Consider the following 19,387-nt stretch of genomic DNA (forward strand, 5'->3'; position numbering starts at 1 on the left):
ATCAAAAATGTGGGAAAATTGATTTCAAGTAGACTTGATGACGAATTCAAATCTGTTTTCAGAATTATTTTCGCTTCATTAGATCAATTGGTATTTGGTATGTTTGGCAAAAAACACGTCTAAAATACTATGTCACGCGTGTGTTAAACGAAAACAGAAAATCACGGTATCGAATCCCCTTAACATGTTATTTAAATAGGTACCTAGGTAACAGCATTGATTATGAATACTACAGATCGCTCACCGTGGTACAAACCACGATTAAAGATATAAAATCGTGGTACAAACTACGATACGCCAAATCTACTAGCGATCCCGGTGTTATTTTCCAGAACTGACTAGTCGGCGTATCTTATGACCACGGATTAATATACTGGATACGCAACGATGCGTCTTATCAATGCTTTTTTTTAGTCGTAGCCCTTCTTCGACTGCGGCATAACACCTAGCGCTTTATAGGATTGTCGTGTTAACCGGGACAATAATAAACTATTAGTTCCTTATTCTCCCGGTGAACACAGAACAATCCTATAAAGCGCTAGTTGTCCTGCCGCAACGCGAGAAGATGCGGGCTTCACTTATCACAGGTTCGTTGCGTGTCCAGTATATTAATCCTAGCTTATGACCTGGCCGCCTAGACAGTTCATAATCAATGGTTATAGCCAATAGGTATAGGTTAAATTGTAGGTACTCGGTGTCTCGGTGTAACTAAATGTCTTATCTAATAATTATTGACATGAAAATCCCTTGTATTCTACCACATAAGGTATGTATCTGTAATTGATACGGTGTTACAGTGTTACACCGTATATAATGATAGACAACATTTTATAGTTACTTCAACGTTACTTCTACACAGAAATAACGTTTAATACCTTCATTGTTTTTTTTTTAAATATATATATTTTTAACTATAAATATGGGTATTGAAAGAGCGTTTTTACTGTGAAAAATGTATTAGTTAGCGAAATGGATCGTAGATGAAAAGTATTTGATGAAAAGTGTTAAGTTAGGTAACTCGATAATACAACCTAAAAATAACAATAAAAAGACTGTGGGGTTATATTTAGTTTTTTTTTAAATTATTAATTAACCTACGGCAATATAGGCCATTGGGTGAAGGTTATTTTTAAGTTGGTTTTCTCTTACTGTGGTACGGTTAGTTTGAACACGTGTATATGTGGCGAGGATTTGTCATTTAAACCCGGCCGGTCATCCATCCGGAATATTAAGTTAACTAGTAGCACCGGCTGGTGCTTGCACTCAGAACACGTTTTCGACTGAGGACATCCACCGGACCACTTATATTTAGTTGTGTAGCGATATTATGTAATTTCTTTAGGAACTATATAGTACTATAAACATAGACGATTATTTCAATAGCCTATGTCGGTCACTGTGAGACAAAGACACTATTGTATTATACACAGTCTTACTAAATCTGCTCTATGTGCGTTCGACAATAGGCTTAAAATATCAACAACAAACAAGTAAAAAAAAAAACAACTTTCAATCCATTTTAAAAGCCTGCAAGAGTCCAATGGTTTTTTTTATTATTCAATCTACACGATACAAAAACAAGTCATGTATATATACACTATACTTAACCTCAATATGTGAAATACGATTAGGTAAATGGTTTTATTTAATACAATTATAGGTGAAACCGCGTCGTCATTAATACCTGATTCATGCCGCCGGAGAATTTCATTTCTGAAAAGTACATTTCCCCGTTTAGTTATTAAAAAAAAAAATGTTTGTATCATTACAGCCTGCAGGATTACATGATATTCCTTAAATGGTGTATAAATCTAAATCAATGAAAATATGATATTTATAACTTTATAAGTAGGTAATACATACTAAAAATGTCCAATAATCAGAATTTGAATAAATAGATTATTGAAAAAATGGCTGAGCATGTCTATAGCATATCACCCTCTGTATATTGAATTTTATATCTGAACGCCTGCGTGAATTTAGTCATCTTAATCCAAACATTAACTTTTTTTTGATTAAATGCAGACGTTGGATGTTTGAAGAGTACTTATATATTATACTAAAGTACCTACTACATTTATTCAAAAAGTTGTTAAATAGGAGAGTTTTTGAAATGTAATTATTAAAATCTTGAAAAAATAAACATATATTTTATATTTGCAGATAATTATGTTATGTAACTACCTATAATTACTATTACAAATAATTAAGTTTATTGTGTTTTTCATAAACTTTAACACACGTAAAGCAGTAAAAAGATACTTAATTATAAAATGCATGTATATAGGTGTATTAAAATTTAATTTAGGAGATTTCATAATCGTTCTAAAAACATTTTATAGTAGATGTTATTTTCGTATTTTCATTATCTTATGTACCATTGATTTTAAGAAAAAAGATGTTTTAAAATTACATAGTATAATAATCACAATACCTTATCTCTAAAAATTAAAGACTTTATTTTCATTTTTGGGTATAATATTTTTATATTATCTAGTACATTATATAATAAATTAAAAAACACAGTAATAAAATAAAATTACTAACTTATATTTTATAGTGAAAATAAAAGTTTTTTACTAAGTAGGACATGTAGGTATTGTACTTGTATCTAAATAATAACAACCAGTAACCCGTCAGTCAACATAAATACTTATATTTACATTGATCCAAATCGTAATTGTGTAAAATATTTTACTGAGTTAATTAACAGCGGTGATTAATATGATTAAAGAAATAACGAAATGTATGTCACGAATATACGCGGTATTCAGAGTAGGTAGCAGCTTTAACGTGTCGAGTTCAATAAGGGAAAGAAAAGCAGTTCTAAAATACTAGGTACACTGTACAGTAAGAATTAAAGAATGACACGTTGTTTAAGATCTTGTATGATAATGTATTGTTCATAAGATAGTATTGCGTTGAGTCTATTTTGTTCAAACTGGATGAACACATTCCGAAAACAATAGTGTTATAAAAAATAGAGAACGATGACAACGACGACGGTGGCGTTTTCAGTTGTTATAATTATAACGCATTGTGTATAATATTATCAATAAAGTATAATAAAATACAATGGCAGTAAAGCACAGACATTTTTCTTGATAAAAAAAATCTTGTTATAATGTGATTAAAACATTATGCCCCAGTATTGTAGCTATACCACTAAATATTATAATATTATAATCATATAAGGCAGATATATATACCTGAAGTAGAGGTTATATTAATAAAATGGACGATTGATAATTAATTTTTTAATGTAATATAATATGCTTAGTAAATACTATATATATTTATTTATATATTTGTTAAAAACCTTCAAGAACAAAGATTTTTATCGTGACTTAAAAAAAATATTATATTATATACTCAATAATGTAGGTAGGTATAATACGATAAATTACTATGATTTGTATAGAAATTGTGTTGCTCAATGTGTTGATTCTCCAATTTTTTGATAGTTCACAACGAATAAGTTTCATTTTTTGATTAAAAAATTTCTTCTAAGTAGTAAATAGTATTACTATCACTATTTAATTATAAATGTATACCTAAAAATATTTAAATAAGATCATACCAGCAGTAGTTTTGACCAAACATCAAGGGGAAGGAGAAATTTAGTAGGTACTATTATACAAATATACTGATAAAAATTGCTGAACCATAATAAAGTTGTAAGTCATTGATAACAATTTTTATTGATTTTAACCGGACAAACTAAATATTTTATTTATAAATACCAACATTTTTTTCGACAAAATAAATTGCAGTTTATAATACCATGTATAAATGTATAATGCATTATTATGTTGTACTTGTATAAACTTGTAAATATAATAGTTTAATTATATAATATTATGTATGTATTACCTAGTTTTATTCGCACGCAATATTTGTGTCTATAATATAAAACGGATGCCTGCATATTATTTTAAGTACCTATTTTATATTACATGACCAGTAATAATATTGTTATTTGTATACTGTATAATATTATACTAACGTAAATACCTATATATATTGTTGTATACATTTAATTTTCCCATACATTTATATTTATCATACAAATAGTATAATAATACTTATTTTAGTATAGATTACAATATATAATATGTTGTAATACGATTTTTAGATTGATAAATTAATATATACATTATAGATAATATAATATTTTCATCAACTGAATTCACCAAACTGAAATAATTTTCATATTTTATAAATTAGTAAAAATAATAATAAATAAATGCTTATAAAAGTTTTAATAAGAAATTTCCCTCATTGTTAAAGACATTTGTTTCAAAATTAAATTTATAAATTAAATAATTTTCCTTTTTGACCTTTTGAATTTTTTTATTATGTTTGTACTTTTGTTATTTTCAAGCTTAAGAAAATTCATATTTCAGTTATTCTTATGCTTTGCAATTATTAGTTTTTATATTATTTTAATTGAACAGATAGTAGTTTACATTTGAATGGAAATACATCTAAATAAAGTGGAGGTGAAATTAGTTATTACTGTAATTAAGATGACTTTATACAATAATAATTTAATTAAGAAGAAATATTCAAGAACCTATAAATACATTATACATATTGTAAAGTAAAACGCTGGGATGAATCATTTTTCTTGCTTTGGCTGTGTTGAAGATCGTGGATCTTAAATTCCTGTATTAGAATACAAAGAAGCTGCGTGAGCTTGAATATGGTTATTTTATAAAAAGGCTTAAAGTATTAAATGGAATTTCCAATCACAAAGTTTATTTAGTTTATGAAAGCTATGTCGTATTTTAAAGTTATAGTGGTATAAGTTTTAAAGTGCGAATTCAAAATACCTCGAGTTAATTTAATCGTTAACATATTAATGTTGACTAGAAATTATTGAGGTACTGAAGGATATTCATTTTTTTTGCTTTAACATCGCATTCATCTGTTATTGGTGTACTGATTTTGTAAATATTCAATTTTAAGCTTGTATTGTACCCCCCTTCCTCTGGGCTTTTATTCCCTCCAACAACTTGCTAGACCAAGATAAAATAACACATATAGATAATATTTATTAAAATAATCAACATACTTCAATATGCATTTCGCAAGAACAGCCTGAGCCCTGAGTATTGACTATTGATGCATATTGCGTATATTATGGTTAGTGTATTATGGATGTTTGTTACCCGACTTAATGGAAGTTAAAATTGTTATAATTATTATACTATAATATTGGAAAAATAATATTATTAATTATTTAGATAAAGTCAACAATCAATACAATTAATGTTCAGACAGCCAGTGCAATTATATGATAATTATCAATGCCTTAGGTATACTGTAATGAACGCACGTCAAGTTTAGAAGAAGTAAGAAATGAAAACTGCAGAAACCGAAATGCTTTACCTGGTACTATCCTGGGCCCGTTGGCCGTGACCAGACCAGTGCCGTACGTCACTTGAGACGGAGTGGCGTTCGATGAGACGATGCTGATCTGCTCGAGGTCGGCCGACTGGCCGTGGTGAAGCAGGCGCGTGCTGCTAGTGGACGTGGCGGGTTGTGCGTCCGCGGACTCGCGTCGACCCGCGATGCTCTGCACCAGCCGCATGGTGGTAACACCAAGCAGCGGCGGTGGCTGCGACGGTGAAGGTCAGCCGGGTTCGGCGCTGGTGCTGGTGCTGGTGGCGGTGGTGGTGGTGGCGAAGATGACGACCACCCCTTAGAAACAACAACAACGACGACGACGACGACCGCGGTAACGGTATCCCGGTGCGGATTCTGTGGCAGGACCGCGGTAGCTGCTGCAACAGTGGCGATGGCCGCTCCGACCGCTCGGAACGCATGATGACCGGCGCCCCGACACGGCGGTATCACCACCGTTCACCATTGTTTGTACCACCACCGCAGCTGGGCGCGATCATCTCGTCGTTGCATAGATCACAGGGCAACGTCGCGACCACGACCGTTGGGCGCGGACGGGCCGGCGTGAGCGCTTTGTCACCGCCGTCGTATATTGTCACCGACGCCGCCCGCACCCGCTCCCGTCCTGTTTCCCGGTTCGCCCGCAGACTCTTCCGCTGCGCCGGATGCCGGGACGCTCAACTTCCGGTGGTCGCAGACGCCTTCAGTGCGGCGGACACGTCAACGCACGACAGCTGGCCGAGACTCAGATGCAGGTGGTACCGTGTGCTGTGGTCCTAACCTGCAAACCAATAGATACATCGTCATAAGCAATGTATGTGTAGGTGAACTGAGTGGTAACGTCTTAACCGAGTGTAGTAATATTATTATGTGTTCATGCGGTTCAGGGCTACCCGTAGTCGTTTGTGGCCGTGTCGTGTAAAAAAAATGAGCTCTGCCCAACTCCAGAAATTTCCAGGAGATCATGATTAGTGAATGATTATACCATGATTTTAAATTATTATAATGACCAATCGCCAATCAGAACATGATTAAATAGCAACATGGCACAACAGACGCCATGCTGTGAAGCCGTAAACAAAAGGCACATGTCTTTATGATTTTAGACCTATTTGATATTATTGTTAATAATTATTTGTTAATAAATATTATAATAATATATTGACTGAACGCACGAAACGGCGAACATTAAATGTATAGCATTGACGTCATCAGACAGGTATTTCGGTAGATACAAACTCAGCTAATAACGCGTTAATGGATAAAGTTGTAATGCTTTTATGAAAATACAATAACCGGATGAGTTATATTTATGATTACGGCCAACGGGCTAAAAACAATGCGAAATTTAAACAAATAACTATTAACAACTTTCGACGTGGTGACAATTTTTTTATAATGCAGTAAATGTTCGGTGGCGTTTTAATTAAACTAATCTCCATGCGATTATATGATAAACTTTTCTTTACAGTAACGTTTTTGCATACTATACGGTGCTATATAATAGTGATCTATTGTATTACACTACACCATTATTAATAGGCAGATAAGTAGATTCCAACAACCAAAAATAGCGTATAGATTTTTACTTCGTATACGATTTACTTTCATTGATACCTGTGATAATGGCTACGAGACCCTTTTAATGACAACCATTCGGAATGATGTCAGTTGGATAACACTGATCAATTTGTATTCTCACTGTGTCAGGATATTAAACAATAATGAAGACAATATACCGTCTGTCGTAAGCGATATCTTACTATAAATATATGTTAGAAATAAATAGCCGTTAAGTCGTTAAATGGCTGGTTACAGAATAGATTACACAATTTTATACCAAAGTAAAATAAAATACCAACAAATTATTATTAGACCTATAGTAAAATACTTCATCGTTTTAATGATTATAATAGAAACTTTAAAAGTTAAGATAGAACACACACCAAAACCAACAAGTATTTACAAATATTATGATAAAAAAAAAGTTGTAAATTTTAAATCAAAAAAAGTTTCGCTCTGTTGTTAACAAGTGGAGTCACTGTATAATTGATGGTATTAAATTTGAATTCAATGATATAATATAATTGTATACGAAAAACGAATATGAGTGGTGACGGTTTGTCAGTGTGGACATTTTATATTATACTTATATTGTTATTACTTATTATTAATACGGTAGCCAGTAAGTTGAATCAATATTATAAAATTACAACAAAATAACTAAAATCGTTTTTTTTTGGTTATTTAATATGTAGTTTCCTCTAAATTTGAATATAAATTAATTATAAAAAAAACTTTGTTTTATATTTTTTTTGAATAATTTTTTGGTTACAGAATAACCTACTTATGTGAAATCTTATTGTAAGTTTTCAACCCTTAGCTATAAAATTTGAAAATTTTTAACTAAAAAATCATTTTTTAATTTTAATATCAAAAATCAAACTTTAAATGCTCATAAAAAAAAAATCTTGTCTATGTTTTTTTAAAATATTTTTCAACTGATATTTAAGCAATATACCAGGAGCCTTGTATTAAATTTTGACGGTTTTTGGCCCAATACATTTTATTGATATTTTTTGAAAAAAAAACTAAAAAAATTGAAATTTTAAATTGTCCGTAAACAGCGCAACACAATTCAAAATATTCTACGGTTATTCGTTTTTGAATTATAACAAAATAAGAAAACCGCTGCATGAGAAATCGAGTGAATATCTAATGTTGTAAATAATGAACTTCAAATGTTCATAAAAATTTAATTTAACTTTCTTGTAGACATTTTTTTTTTCTGATAAAGGTAGAAAAACTTAAAAAGAATCTTGTACTACATGTTCAAATATAAGATTTAAAAAGAACAATTTTTTTGAATTTCTAGCTCAAAATAATTTGCACATTTTCGTCATTTTTACGTATTTTGTCAATATTTAAACTTTAAATGCTTATAAGAAAAAAATGTGACTTAGGATTTTCAATATTTTTCAAATATAATTGTAACAATATATTAGGAGCCTTGTATTAAATTTTTGAGATTTTTATCGAACAAATAAAATTTTATTGACATTTGTAAAAATTGGAAACTGAAAATGTCCGTTGTTAACAGTTCAAAACAAATCAAAATTGTATCATGTATAGAAAATGCTAATATAAATTACTAGTAAAAATTTCATATATATACGGTCATTTGTTTTAGAGTTACAGCAAAAACCAAAATCAATTTTGTCAAAAACCGATTTTGCGTAAAAATTCATGGTTTTCCTTATTTTTTTTGTTGTTTTTTTTGGTACTTTTGAAAATTACTGGGAATTTTAAATTTTGACCTCCCCAATGCACCAACAATATTCACTTTCCCATCGAACAAGATACTTTAGTATTTTGCTGTATTGCTATTTGCTTTGGATTAAAAATTTGTATTTAATTACTGCTAAGAGATTGGACTTTGTAAATATATCATCAATTTAATAATAATTATTGTTTCTGGAATTTAATTAAATAATTTTTTTTAAATACAATATACATGTATTATGTATTCATTTAGGTTAATTGGAAAAATAATTGTAGGAGTGTTATAAAATAATAAGGTAATTTTTCTAAATAATCTTTTTGTATTTAAAAATTAATCTAACTTATGGGCAAAATATTACACACATCGAGTAGCTTTCTTGCAATATGACTAGAATTTACTCTACTTGTTTTTTCTACAGAATATATCATTTGAACATAAATAATTATGTAAAAAGTTTAAAATGTTATTTATATTATCTACGCTTAACCTGTAATATTTAAATGTATACAATTTGTCGAGAATATTTCACTTTCACTCCAAAGCTCGTAATATTCTTTTCTAACAAAATACATTTTGTAATACTAGAGATGCCATGAAAACCTTTTATGATAAATGGATTTGTGAACAATTTTCCGATCTGTATTTGCTTTGGTTTTAAATTAAATTATCCACTCAAAACGTTATGTCCAATTGGTTTGAATTCGAATGTTGTAACGTAAATGTATAACGATTTGTTTAAAACGCTCTTAGTTGAATTTAAGAACCTGTAGATCGGAATACTCCGATAATTTTTCTATTGTAAAATGGCATAACTATAAACTGGACCATTACAGACTACGTCTTCTAAAGAAATACAAAATTCCGATTACAACAAGTTAGATATCAGAATGGATCTACTAAAACTATTACTATAACTTTAACTGTTTGTATGGCTCAGTTCGAAAATCCATCTCCGCTTTCCAAAAACAGTGATTTTTCGAAAACTTAATTGAAAATAATAAATTTTATTAGTTTATTACGAATAAAAAAAGTAAAAATCCAATGAGTGCTATTTTTACTACACTAATTTACAAACCTAATTATGCACCTCAATTATATCTAAGTCAAATTACATAGATTGAATAATATATATATTTTTTATAATAGTTCCATTTTGATATCGTCAAAAAAAAAAAAAAACAATTTATCATTGAAAACATATGTACCACTAGTGTTGTAAAATTATCTTTTGAGAGAAATTTTCTTTTTCTTCAATAATTCATAGATTGAACCCATAGAAATCCACATCATAAACATTATTTAAATAATTACCTATATGTTTTATATAGTATGAATGAAGTAGGTATTATAATTGATAATTTATAATTCTTGGTATAGTTAACAAGTGACAACTATAATAATTATGTAGGATTAGTAAGTATAAAATTATTATAAATGTAAAATAAACTATTATTAATGTAGGTATTTTATGCATGCTACTATACTATAGTCAATAGATAACTAGAATAATACTTAATTCAATACATTTTTATAGTAAACCAAAAAAAAAATGTAAAAATAACTTGCGCAATGTTTTTTTAAATAATTATTAAATTATTGAAGTAAATTACGCTATCTTCTATTATCTATGGTCTGTACGACTATATTTGATACAGTTCTACCATGAGTTCACGACTGATACCAGTGTTAATAACCTTCAAATATAATCACATCACTATTCACAGAGACAATATAAAATTAAAAAAAAAGAAAATTACCCGGTAATAATTTGCAAAAGAATATTCTTTTAAGAATATTCTCTTGTCGCATCACTATGTACCTCATCTTATTCCCTAACCTACGATGTAAATTCAAAACCTACTATACAGCTGAGCTACGATATTTTTTTTTTATATTTTGATATTTCTGTTTTTAGCTTTTGTTTGGCTAGATAATTTGAAGCACGGTTAACATACGGTTAGTCACACCATAGTCATCAGTCATCACTATAAGCTATTAAATATAAGATAAATATTAATATGATTAAAATTTTAAAAATGTCCTTAAGGCGCCCGGTGCCAATGTGATTTTGACCTCAAAAACACGGTTTACGGGAATAATGATCCTGCCCTGTAGAGTTAACCAAATTTGATAATTTTTTTTTTTATTAATAGAGGAGAATATTCTACAGCCCGCATCGTACTCCTTTTTTCGATATTTTCATCTCAAACTTAATTATAAGTCTTTAAAAAAAAGACAATTTTTAGCTTTTTTTATAAATTATTTTATACTATTATTTAAAATAAAATACAAAATCAGAGATCGATGCGGGCTGTAGGAAGTCTTCTTCTTTCAGATAAAAAAATACTCATCAAAATCCGACAATTCTATAAAGCTTGAGAGTTATTCCCGTAAAGTAATTTTTTTCGATATAATACACCCTATCAACCACCCCTAAATAGTTATCGGGTAGTAGATTAGTGGAAAAGTCTTATAATTGAGGTAGCAACTAAAATATAAAATTTAATTTTCAAATTTTATAGAATTGTGGAAAATTTGAAAAACTGGCACCGGGACCCTTAAAATAATAAAGTAAAAATCTCTGCTCAAATTTTTTTTCGTTAATTAAAAAAATATGTTGAAAATAAATTTATACAGAAACTAAAAAAATTTTATTGTCAGGATATACAATATACATGTACAATGATATAGGTAGAATATAAAACATTTATATATTAACTTGAAGAAATATATTATTTAAATATTAAAAATCAGCTTTAAAAAAACTTTCATTCATTGTGTTTGTGAATTTATCTTGCCCAGAATTTCTTTTCGGTAACTGAATAAAATCGCCCATGAGTATAGTAATACAACTGTGGAGTGGATAAAATAATAAACTGTTTTTGTATTTAAACATAATAATTATAAGTTAAATAATATTAATTAAATTAAAATTAAATACATACTTGTATACATAATTGTTAATATTACGGATAAAATTAAATTGCGTTGATTTATTTGTGCCATACGTGCCTCGTTGAATGTACTAATTGTATCGTTATTAGCTTCCATTTGTTCGATTAATGGTTTAACTCTTGTTAACTCTAATCCTTTATAATTACTTGAGTTTTTTTTTTCATTTGCACTATGTTTTAATTCATACCCTGAATTATTTATTAGCCATAACGCATTTGGACATCTATCTCCGATACAAATGTTCCTTTCAATATTACATTAAAATTTGTATTTTATCGTTTGAAACTTAAAGCAAACTTAAAGACTTTTTACTTATTTTGTTGAATAAATGACCATATGACTAACACATTCCATAGCACAAAATAAACTGCCCAAAATACCGTAGCCATTGAAATTAAATGTTTTAGTTCCTAAATAGATTTTTTTTTCCATTATTAAATTAATGAAAACATTTTTTTTTTTTTTAATTTTTAGTTTACTTTGGAAGCCCCGTTGAAAGCAATGGACCATATTATGATCATAGTAAATGTAAACACAAACATAATCATCCATGCCACTATAAACAGATTATAATAAGAGGGTTCATTAAAATATTGTATTATTGAAAAGAGATACCTAATTTGCGGAGATGGTCTCAGGCAAAATACACTCATCTGGGAGGCGATATCATAAAATATATAGTAAATAGTATTATTAGGATTGTTTATTAGAATATACAACTGCCTAGATAAATGCAGGTAAAAATAGCTTAAATAAATGTCAATAATTAATAGTTTTTTTTTGTGTTTTAACGAAAATAAATAGATGTTTCATACTTGGTTCTTCTGTATCTAGAGACAATGCGTTAACTAGTAAAATACTTGCTGCCAAAGTCTAAAAAATGTTTTATAAATTCCATGATTTAATAAGTCACTGTAAAATGTCTTAGAAACTACTTTCTTACGATAAACACTGAACTAAATGAAATTATACCAACTTGAAGTGTTACAATTCCGAAGGTATTTTTGAGAAACCACATTATTTCAACCAAAATATATAAAGAAGAACTTGAATAAGTTGGTATTGAGTTTCCACGATCGATTTCCAAAATTATAAATTAACCAAAAGATCTATATAGAATAGGCCTTTCTATATAGTTTTTATATTTTATGAAAAGTCAATGAAAACTAAATTACAACACTCATGTTATTGACAATTGCTATGGAAACATTGAGTTACAATTCAACTTAATTGGTAAATTTAAAGATAGATTTGGAAATGCATATCATCTAAATTCTTAATAACTACCTAGCTAACATAAATTAAATTTCAGTAACGATTCTAATACTATTTCTTTTTTTGATGTGACATATTCATAATCTTCACCCTAACGGATAAAAAGTAGAATAAGAAAAAATTATTTGCAATGAATAAAATATATATATTTTTTTTTTGGTAGATAACTGATAAGGCCAACAAAATAGAGATTTATTTGGCACATTATTAACAGTGTTTGGATTAGATAAGTATTTTTTTTATCTAGATAAAAAAATAGTATTTTTTTTTGTTAATGGGTTTTAAATTTAGGTATATTTTAGTTGGGCACTAGAAACATAATAATAATAATAATGATATAAATAAAAATAATTACATTATTTATAAGCCATAAACTTGGTTTGAGAATCTGTATAAATATTTAAAATACTTTTGTACAATGTCGCGATTTTTATCAATAAAAAATGTATCTAGATGAATTTGTTTAGATTAGTAAAAAAATTATCTAAGATGAACTTTTAGATACCTTGTAACTATTTATCTAGATAAGATATAAAATGAACAAATAATTATCCAGATATTCATCTAGATAAATGTATCTAGATAAGTCCGAACAATGATTATTAAGTAATTTTTTTTTATTTAAAACCATTATAAATGTCAAAATTGCCTCTTTATTGTCACACTATTTGAAATAGATTTGATGTCATTCAGTATTAACAGTAGTCGCGTGTGTCATGGGAAAAGTTGACGTGACTTTGTCACAACGAAAATATATAGTTAGCAGTTTCGTCACTATCCTTCCAAAAATATCGTAAATAACCGTTTGATGGTAATTTAGACGTTAGTGTACTGAAATTGCCTATATACCACGCCGGCTAATAGATTTATACTCTGTCCAGCGAGAGAACGCGCCGATTCTGCGCATCCCCCCGCGTCACCTTGCTATCGAAACTGGTTCCCCCATGGCAGGATGTTGGGTGGGGGAACTAGTTTTGGTCGGTACGCGGCGCGTTCTCTTGCTGGACCGACCATAGTAAAGAAACATCGAGAATAACTTTCTATACTATTTGTAGCTGCAATCATTCGTGCTCATTTCAGCCCATAATTTTCTTAAATTAATAACTATATTAATTTATAAGCCATAACCTCAAACCACAATGTTGCACATTTCAAACTCATTATATAATATCTTTAGTCTTTAAGTACTGATGTAATTTTATATATTATTGTAACGTTTACGAAAAGCGGTTAATTTTATTAACATACACATAACGTAGATAAACAGCGAATTAACTATTGAATTATGTGAGTAAATTTGACGCTCGTGGATAATCAAAAATAATAGGTTAATTTTTGTCAATTAAGATTGTAATAATTTAAAGTGTTTATTAAATTATTATAATTCGTTTTAGATTGAAAAAGAGGACATAAGCTTTGTCTTTATATTATATTTTAAAATAAAATTGTGAAAAATAAAACGCAAAAATAAACGTAAAAAATTGACTCATCCGGAATGGTTGAATTCGTCCGTGAACCGGAGAGAAACTCATTCAAGTGTATTAGACAATAATAAAAGTTTATTAAAATGTCGTCTCATTATTATAAAATAAAATGTTCTACAATCAACAAAGTCTTAAATAAACACTGCATATTTGTAAAATTATTAGTGAGTCATAATAAAAATACTTATTTTTATGCATTTCACAACAAAATATTATACAATTATTTTTAACATACAATTTTAGTTTGGGATTTATTTTTAGTTTTAGATTTATCTTTTATTTTAGATGATTATTGATATTCATTTATGATTCGGAACAAATTATTGAATTTATAAATAAATTTTATAAGTTTAAAAAGTTTGATTTATTTATAAGAAATAACCAGTAAATATTAATTTATCCAAGTTTATAATAATAAGTTATTAAGTACCTGTATTTTTAGTTATTTATTATTACATTTACAACTATCCCATATTTCACAAATTTGTTAGATGCATATTTGACAAATCTGGCAATTTAATTGTTAGGTATTTTTAGCATATTGACGCATTTTCACGTTTTATCCGAAGTATTGGATATACTTTTGATAGCTTACGTTATTTTTTTTTACTGTTAAAATTCGACGAATTTAGATATAGTACGAGTCATAGTAAATTATTTTTTTTGATTTGTACATTTTGTGAAATTAAGGTAGGTATAGACTATAGATAGGCGATAATTGGTTACTCAATATTAAGAATAAAATTATAAATTTAAAAATATTGTTGAAACTTAAAATGTATTAAATCAATATTTCTTAATGCTATTATAAAAAATGTAGTTGCATATTTTAGTTATCTTGTGTGCACATATGCATGCGTATTTCCAAAAATGTTACTGCAATAAGAACAGAACTCTAATAATAACATTCAATCCTATAAATATTCTTCCTATTTGGATATAATAAATAAAACAATTCACCTAGGTAACAAAAAATAGTCCAGACTTGTTTACTTCATTATTATAAGATAATAATTTGAAATTATCATATATTATGTTTATGTATATTCTAGCAGATCCCGCGCAATTCATTGACCATTTAAAATGTCTACACTTTATGATTCAAACTTTGTTCGATTCATTATTTAATATTCAGTGAAATGGTTAGGTTCAAAACTTAAATATTTGCATCGGCCATCTTGAATCTCAAAATGCTTGTGCAAGCACAACTTTAAAATGAGTATTTTTGAAAATGTTTTTTTTAGTTTCAGGCTCCACGTTGATCAGCGAATGACTCAGTCAGGACACGTTCGATTATATTATATTATAGCCATTCCGCGCGACGTTGCCCGTGAGACTAGCTTGTGATCATGGTAGCAGTATTATATTATCAGGTAGGAAATCAACCGTAAGTGTATAGTTGTTAACTCTAAAGTTTCAAAGTTATACCAAATTAATTATAACCACGGTTGTAGATATGAATAGATAGATAATCATATCTATAGCAGTGATTATAACAACACATCGACATTGATACGTACACGTCAACAACATAGAGCCACAAGACGGCAGTTAGTGATTGTTACATTTTATGCGATATTTGGTTTTTGCCCATTTCAACCTCTTAAGAAAACCTTTCTAATTGCATACCTAGACTTGCACGCCTGCACTATCATACCTATCAGTGGATAATTTCTATAATAATCTAAATTTATCTTATTTTTATTAATATAATTTCGTCGAATTAACTTTTTGATATAGATTTTATATAGGTATTTCTAATACTAATAGTACAAATAAATTAATATCATACTCTTAGGTTATGGGTAGGTACGTTAATATAATACTATCCATCGCTGATCGCTTCCGTTTGAGCATTTTCGAAAGCTGTGTTATTGCTGGAAATGTATTATTTTGAACCCATATTATAATATATTAATATATTATGCACTTGGTAGCAGGATATGGTACTATCAAAGGCATTTGTGTGTTGATTAACGCCAGAAGTGATTAATATTTTATATGTATCGGTATTATATTCTGTACGTGAAAAATATTGTGATCGAAGTTAAATTAATATGAGGTTATGCTGGCATCGAGGAAATCGAAAAAATCACCGAAAGGGAGGGGGTCTTCAAACGCATACCCAGTCGTAAATTCAATGAAACTATACCTACGCTTTGGTTGTTGTAACAGGAAATATAATATTATACAGATCTGTTCCATCTCTGTCCGGGTGCATGGTAATAATAATAATAATAATAATAATAATAATAATATATTATACGCCACAATCGTGTTCAGCAATGCATGATGACAGATGATTGTCGACCACCATCGCCGATTGTCGAAATTACGCAAGCAATAACGCACATACATTTGTCGGTCCGTATTGATTTCTCTTATTATGTTCGTAAATCACGTCAACGGGACGAAACGTTCTGTGGTGTAGGTGAACGTTAGCGGCTGCGATGGTGGCGGTGGCGGTGGCGACGGCGACGACGACGACGACGACGACGACGACGACGACAAAATGGTTGACGAGGATCCTTTTAAAGCCACCAGAACCTACTTGAAAATTAATCAAAAGCTCGAATGGCTTCGAGTAAATGATGTAGACAAAACGGCTAATGACCAAACCGTTTTCTGGATAAAGTTAAACGTTCGGTACGTAGGTCATTTTTCATTCAAGATTCTTTTAGCCTATTACCGCAAAAACAACTATATTCTACCACGGCAGTTATATATATTTTAAAAAAAATGCCTAGTTAAATACCCAACCAAAGTTTCCCCTTTTAACGACCATGATGGTATCATCGTTTTTATCCAAAATATTAAAACCATTTTTTACTTGGTAGTAATAGTACATTGCGTGTAATCCTGATTTGTTTAAATAATAGTTAATACCTAGGTGTACCTATTGTATAATAGGTACAATTTTTATATTTTGCATTATCCAAATGGAATTACGAAAAGGGAATGATTCCCATTACCTTCCAATAATATGTTTTGTTTTCAACATTTAATTAAATAATTAAAAATAATTCTTAGGTTGGGAAGTAACTAACAATTTAAAATTTGTCTTTTTGTTACGAAGTAATAATTATCTGTAATTATAAAACTGTATTATTCCTGTTTTTGAAAAATTACCCATGTTTATAATGGAGATTCAATTATCTTTCAACTTTCTCGTATTAAATTAATGTAAATATACCTAATTAATTCGGATAAATTATCATAAATTACTTACTACCATGGGCCCAGCTCACATTTAATCTTTTCAATTTCAGACAATCTTATAATTCTTACTTAATATTTTAATCATTAAACAATAATTATTATAAAATCAAAATAAATGGTATTTTAAATAATCTATAGACTATAGTGATGTTATATTATTAAAACATATATCGACCTTATATTATACAATCTATACATATAAAAAGAATGTTTTTGTGTGTGTGTCCTTTATATATTCCTAAACCGTTCATCAGATTGCGATGAAATTTGGCACAGAGATATGTTACGATTTTGTATTAATTGATTGTATTAATCCACCGTAGTTTGAATTAAGAAAAAACGATAAACTTGGTATATCTTTGATACTTTAGAGTTAAATTATAGACTTACGTACAATTGTACAAGCCACACGAGGTCCGTGATCTACCGCAGGTAGATTGCCTATCTGATATAATATACAACTGCTGCGAATTTCACGGATGACGTCAGTCCAGATGGCTATATTATATTAAAATATGATATAATTTACACTTAAAGAGACATTGCTTCCACAGAGTGTTACACCCAAAAAAAGTTGAACAATCAGAATTTTTTTTTCCGGGCAACGCCGGTTAATTCAGCTAGTATTTTCTAATATATATCTACATATCATGTACAAACACGATATACACAATAATATGTACAATATACGTACGTTGTGCATACATATATCAATAATAACAAATTAATAAAAGCAGGTAAGTGGATTTCGCTCTGCTGTACAGTAAGTTATATGTGGGTCATTTTATAATGGATTGTATTGGACTTGAATTCAATTTTATAATATCATTGTATTAGAAAAACGATTCTGAGCGGAGATTGTTTGTCAGTCTGGATATTTTATATTTTTATTATTTAATTTATCATGTAAGTTGAATTAATATTATAATATTATAATTTTTTATTCGTTTCTATGGTGATAAACTAAGCGTTACAAATTAAAATCCTATTTTTTTTTAGCGTTTTTTTCGTAATTTTTCGGTGGTTTTTCCCGTGACATTTAATCACTTTTGAGAAAATCGAAAAATTACCTTTCTAAAGTAGCATCTTGATCCAATTTTCTAAAAGAGAAGGTGCTATATGTTGAAATCAAAGCACTCTCCTTTTGGTAGAAATTTTGTATACAGGATATAAAAAAAAAGAAAAGAAAAAGTAAACACCATTGTAAAACTAATAGCTTCCTCGCTCCGCTCAGAATCTAAAAGCAAATTAAATTAAGTATGAATATTTAATTGATCTTAAGCATTGGAAATTATAGGAATTAGCATAGGTAGGAGGGAAGGTTATGGTTGGCTTAGGAACACGTGTATACGTGTGGCGAGGATTTGTCACTAATAACCTGGGTGGAGATTGACACCAGTGAACTGGGAATACTCAAATCAAATTACGTATGCCAAATGTCCTAGGTTGTGTCAATATACAATAAACTAACAAGGTATAATAATCACAATATTTTTATATCGACGTACCTACCTACCGCAGTGGACATTATTTTGGTTTTATCTGATATTCGTATCATATCTGATATTTGTGTTTTATGATATGAATCTTTTTGTGTGTAAAATATATATACAATATCATATTTCTTGTATTAAAATGACCAACAGCGACGTGGTGCAAATCAAACTATCCCCTTTGGGTTTTGTGACACAGACACATATTATTATATTGTAGTTGTAAACGTTCACCTAGGCTGCACACTTGTAAGAATAGTAATCCAAAC

At 29.1% G+C, this 19,387-nt stretch overlaps 2 protein-coding genes across 5 annotated transcripts in view; both read right to left on the reverse strand.

Annotated features, from left to right (window-relative positions):
* LOC100168698 (cyclic nucleotide-gated cation channel alpha-3) overlaps nt 1-19,387 on the reverse strand; it is a 140,394-nt gene that overhangs the window by 76,532 nt on the left and 44,475 nt on the right. For all 4 annotated transcript variants that reach the window (XR_003839465.1, XR_003839464.1, XM_029489613.1 and 1 more), the window contains exon 2: nt 5,395-6,190. Coding sequence is in view for 2 of the 4 variants with exons in the window: in XM_029489613.1 (XP_029345473.1) it covers nt 5,395-5,596 (202 nt within the window). In the remaining 2 variants the exon portion in view is untranslated. The remainder of the gene's footprint in view (nt 1-5,394; nt 6,191-19,387) is intronic.
* LOC100570572 lies at nt 11,369-13,111 on the reverse strand. Its single transcript, XM_003247856.4, has 6 exons — nt 12,591-13,111; nt 12,463-12,520; nt 12,127-12,203; nt 11,960-12,057; nt 11,638-11,891; nt 11,369-11,544 (listed from the first exon to the last, which is right to left on the reverse strand). Exons 1-6 carry the CDS (start codon nt 12,663-12,665, stop codon nt 11,465-11,467), a joined length of 642 nt encoding a protein of 213 aa, XP_003247904.1. The 5' UTR covers nt 12,666-13,111; the 3' UTR covers nt 11,369-11,464.

This window comes from Acyrthosiphon pisum, chromosome A2 (assembly GCF_005508785.2).
Source record: "Acyrthosiphon pisum isolate AL4f chromosome A2, pea_aphid_22Mar2018_4r6ur, whole genome shotgun sequence".
NCBI classification, from domain to species: domain Eukaryota; kingdom Metazoa; phylum Arthropoda; class Insecta; order Hemiptera; family Aphididae; genus Acyrthosiphon; species Acyrthosiphon pisum.

Excerpts from the sequence above, each read along its gene's own strand:
- LOC100570572 (XM_003247856.4), bottom strand. The coding sequence starts at position 12,665 with ATGTGGTTTCTCAAAAATACCTTCGGAATTGTAACACTTCAAGTTGGT. Across the intron at positions 12,521-12,590 it reads CATTTAGTTCAGTGTTTATC|ACTTTGGCAGCAAGTATTTT; the intron begins GTAAGAAAGTAG and ends AACATTTTTTAG. Across the intron at positions 12,204-12,462 it reads TCTAGATACAGAAGAACCAA|TGGCATGGATGATTATGTTT; the intron begins GTATGAAACATC and ends ATCTGTTTATAG.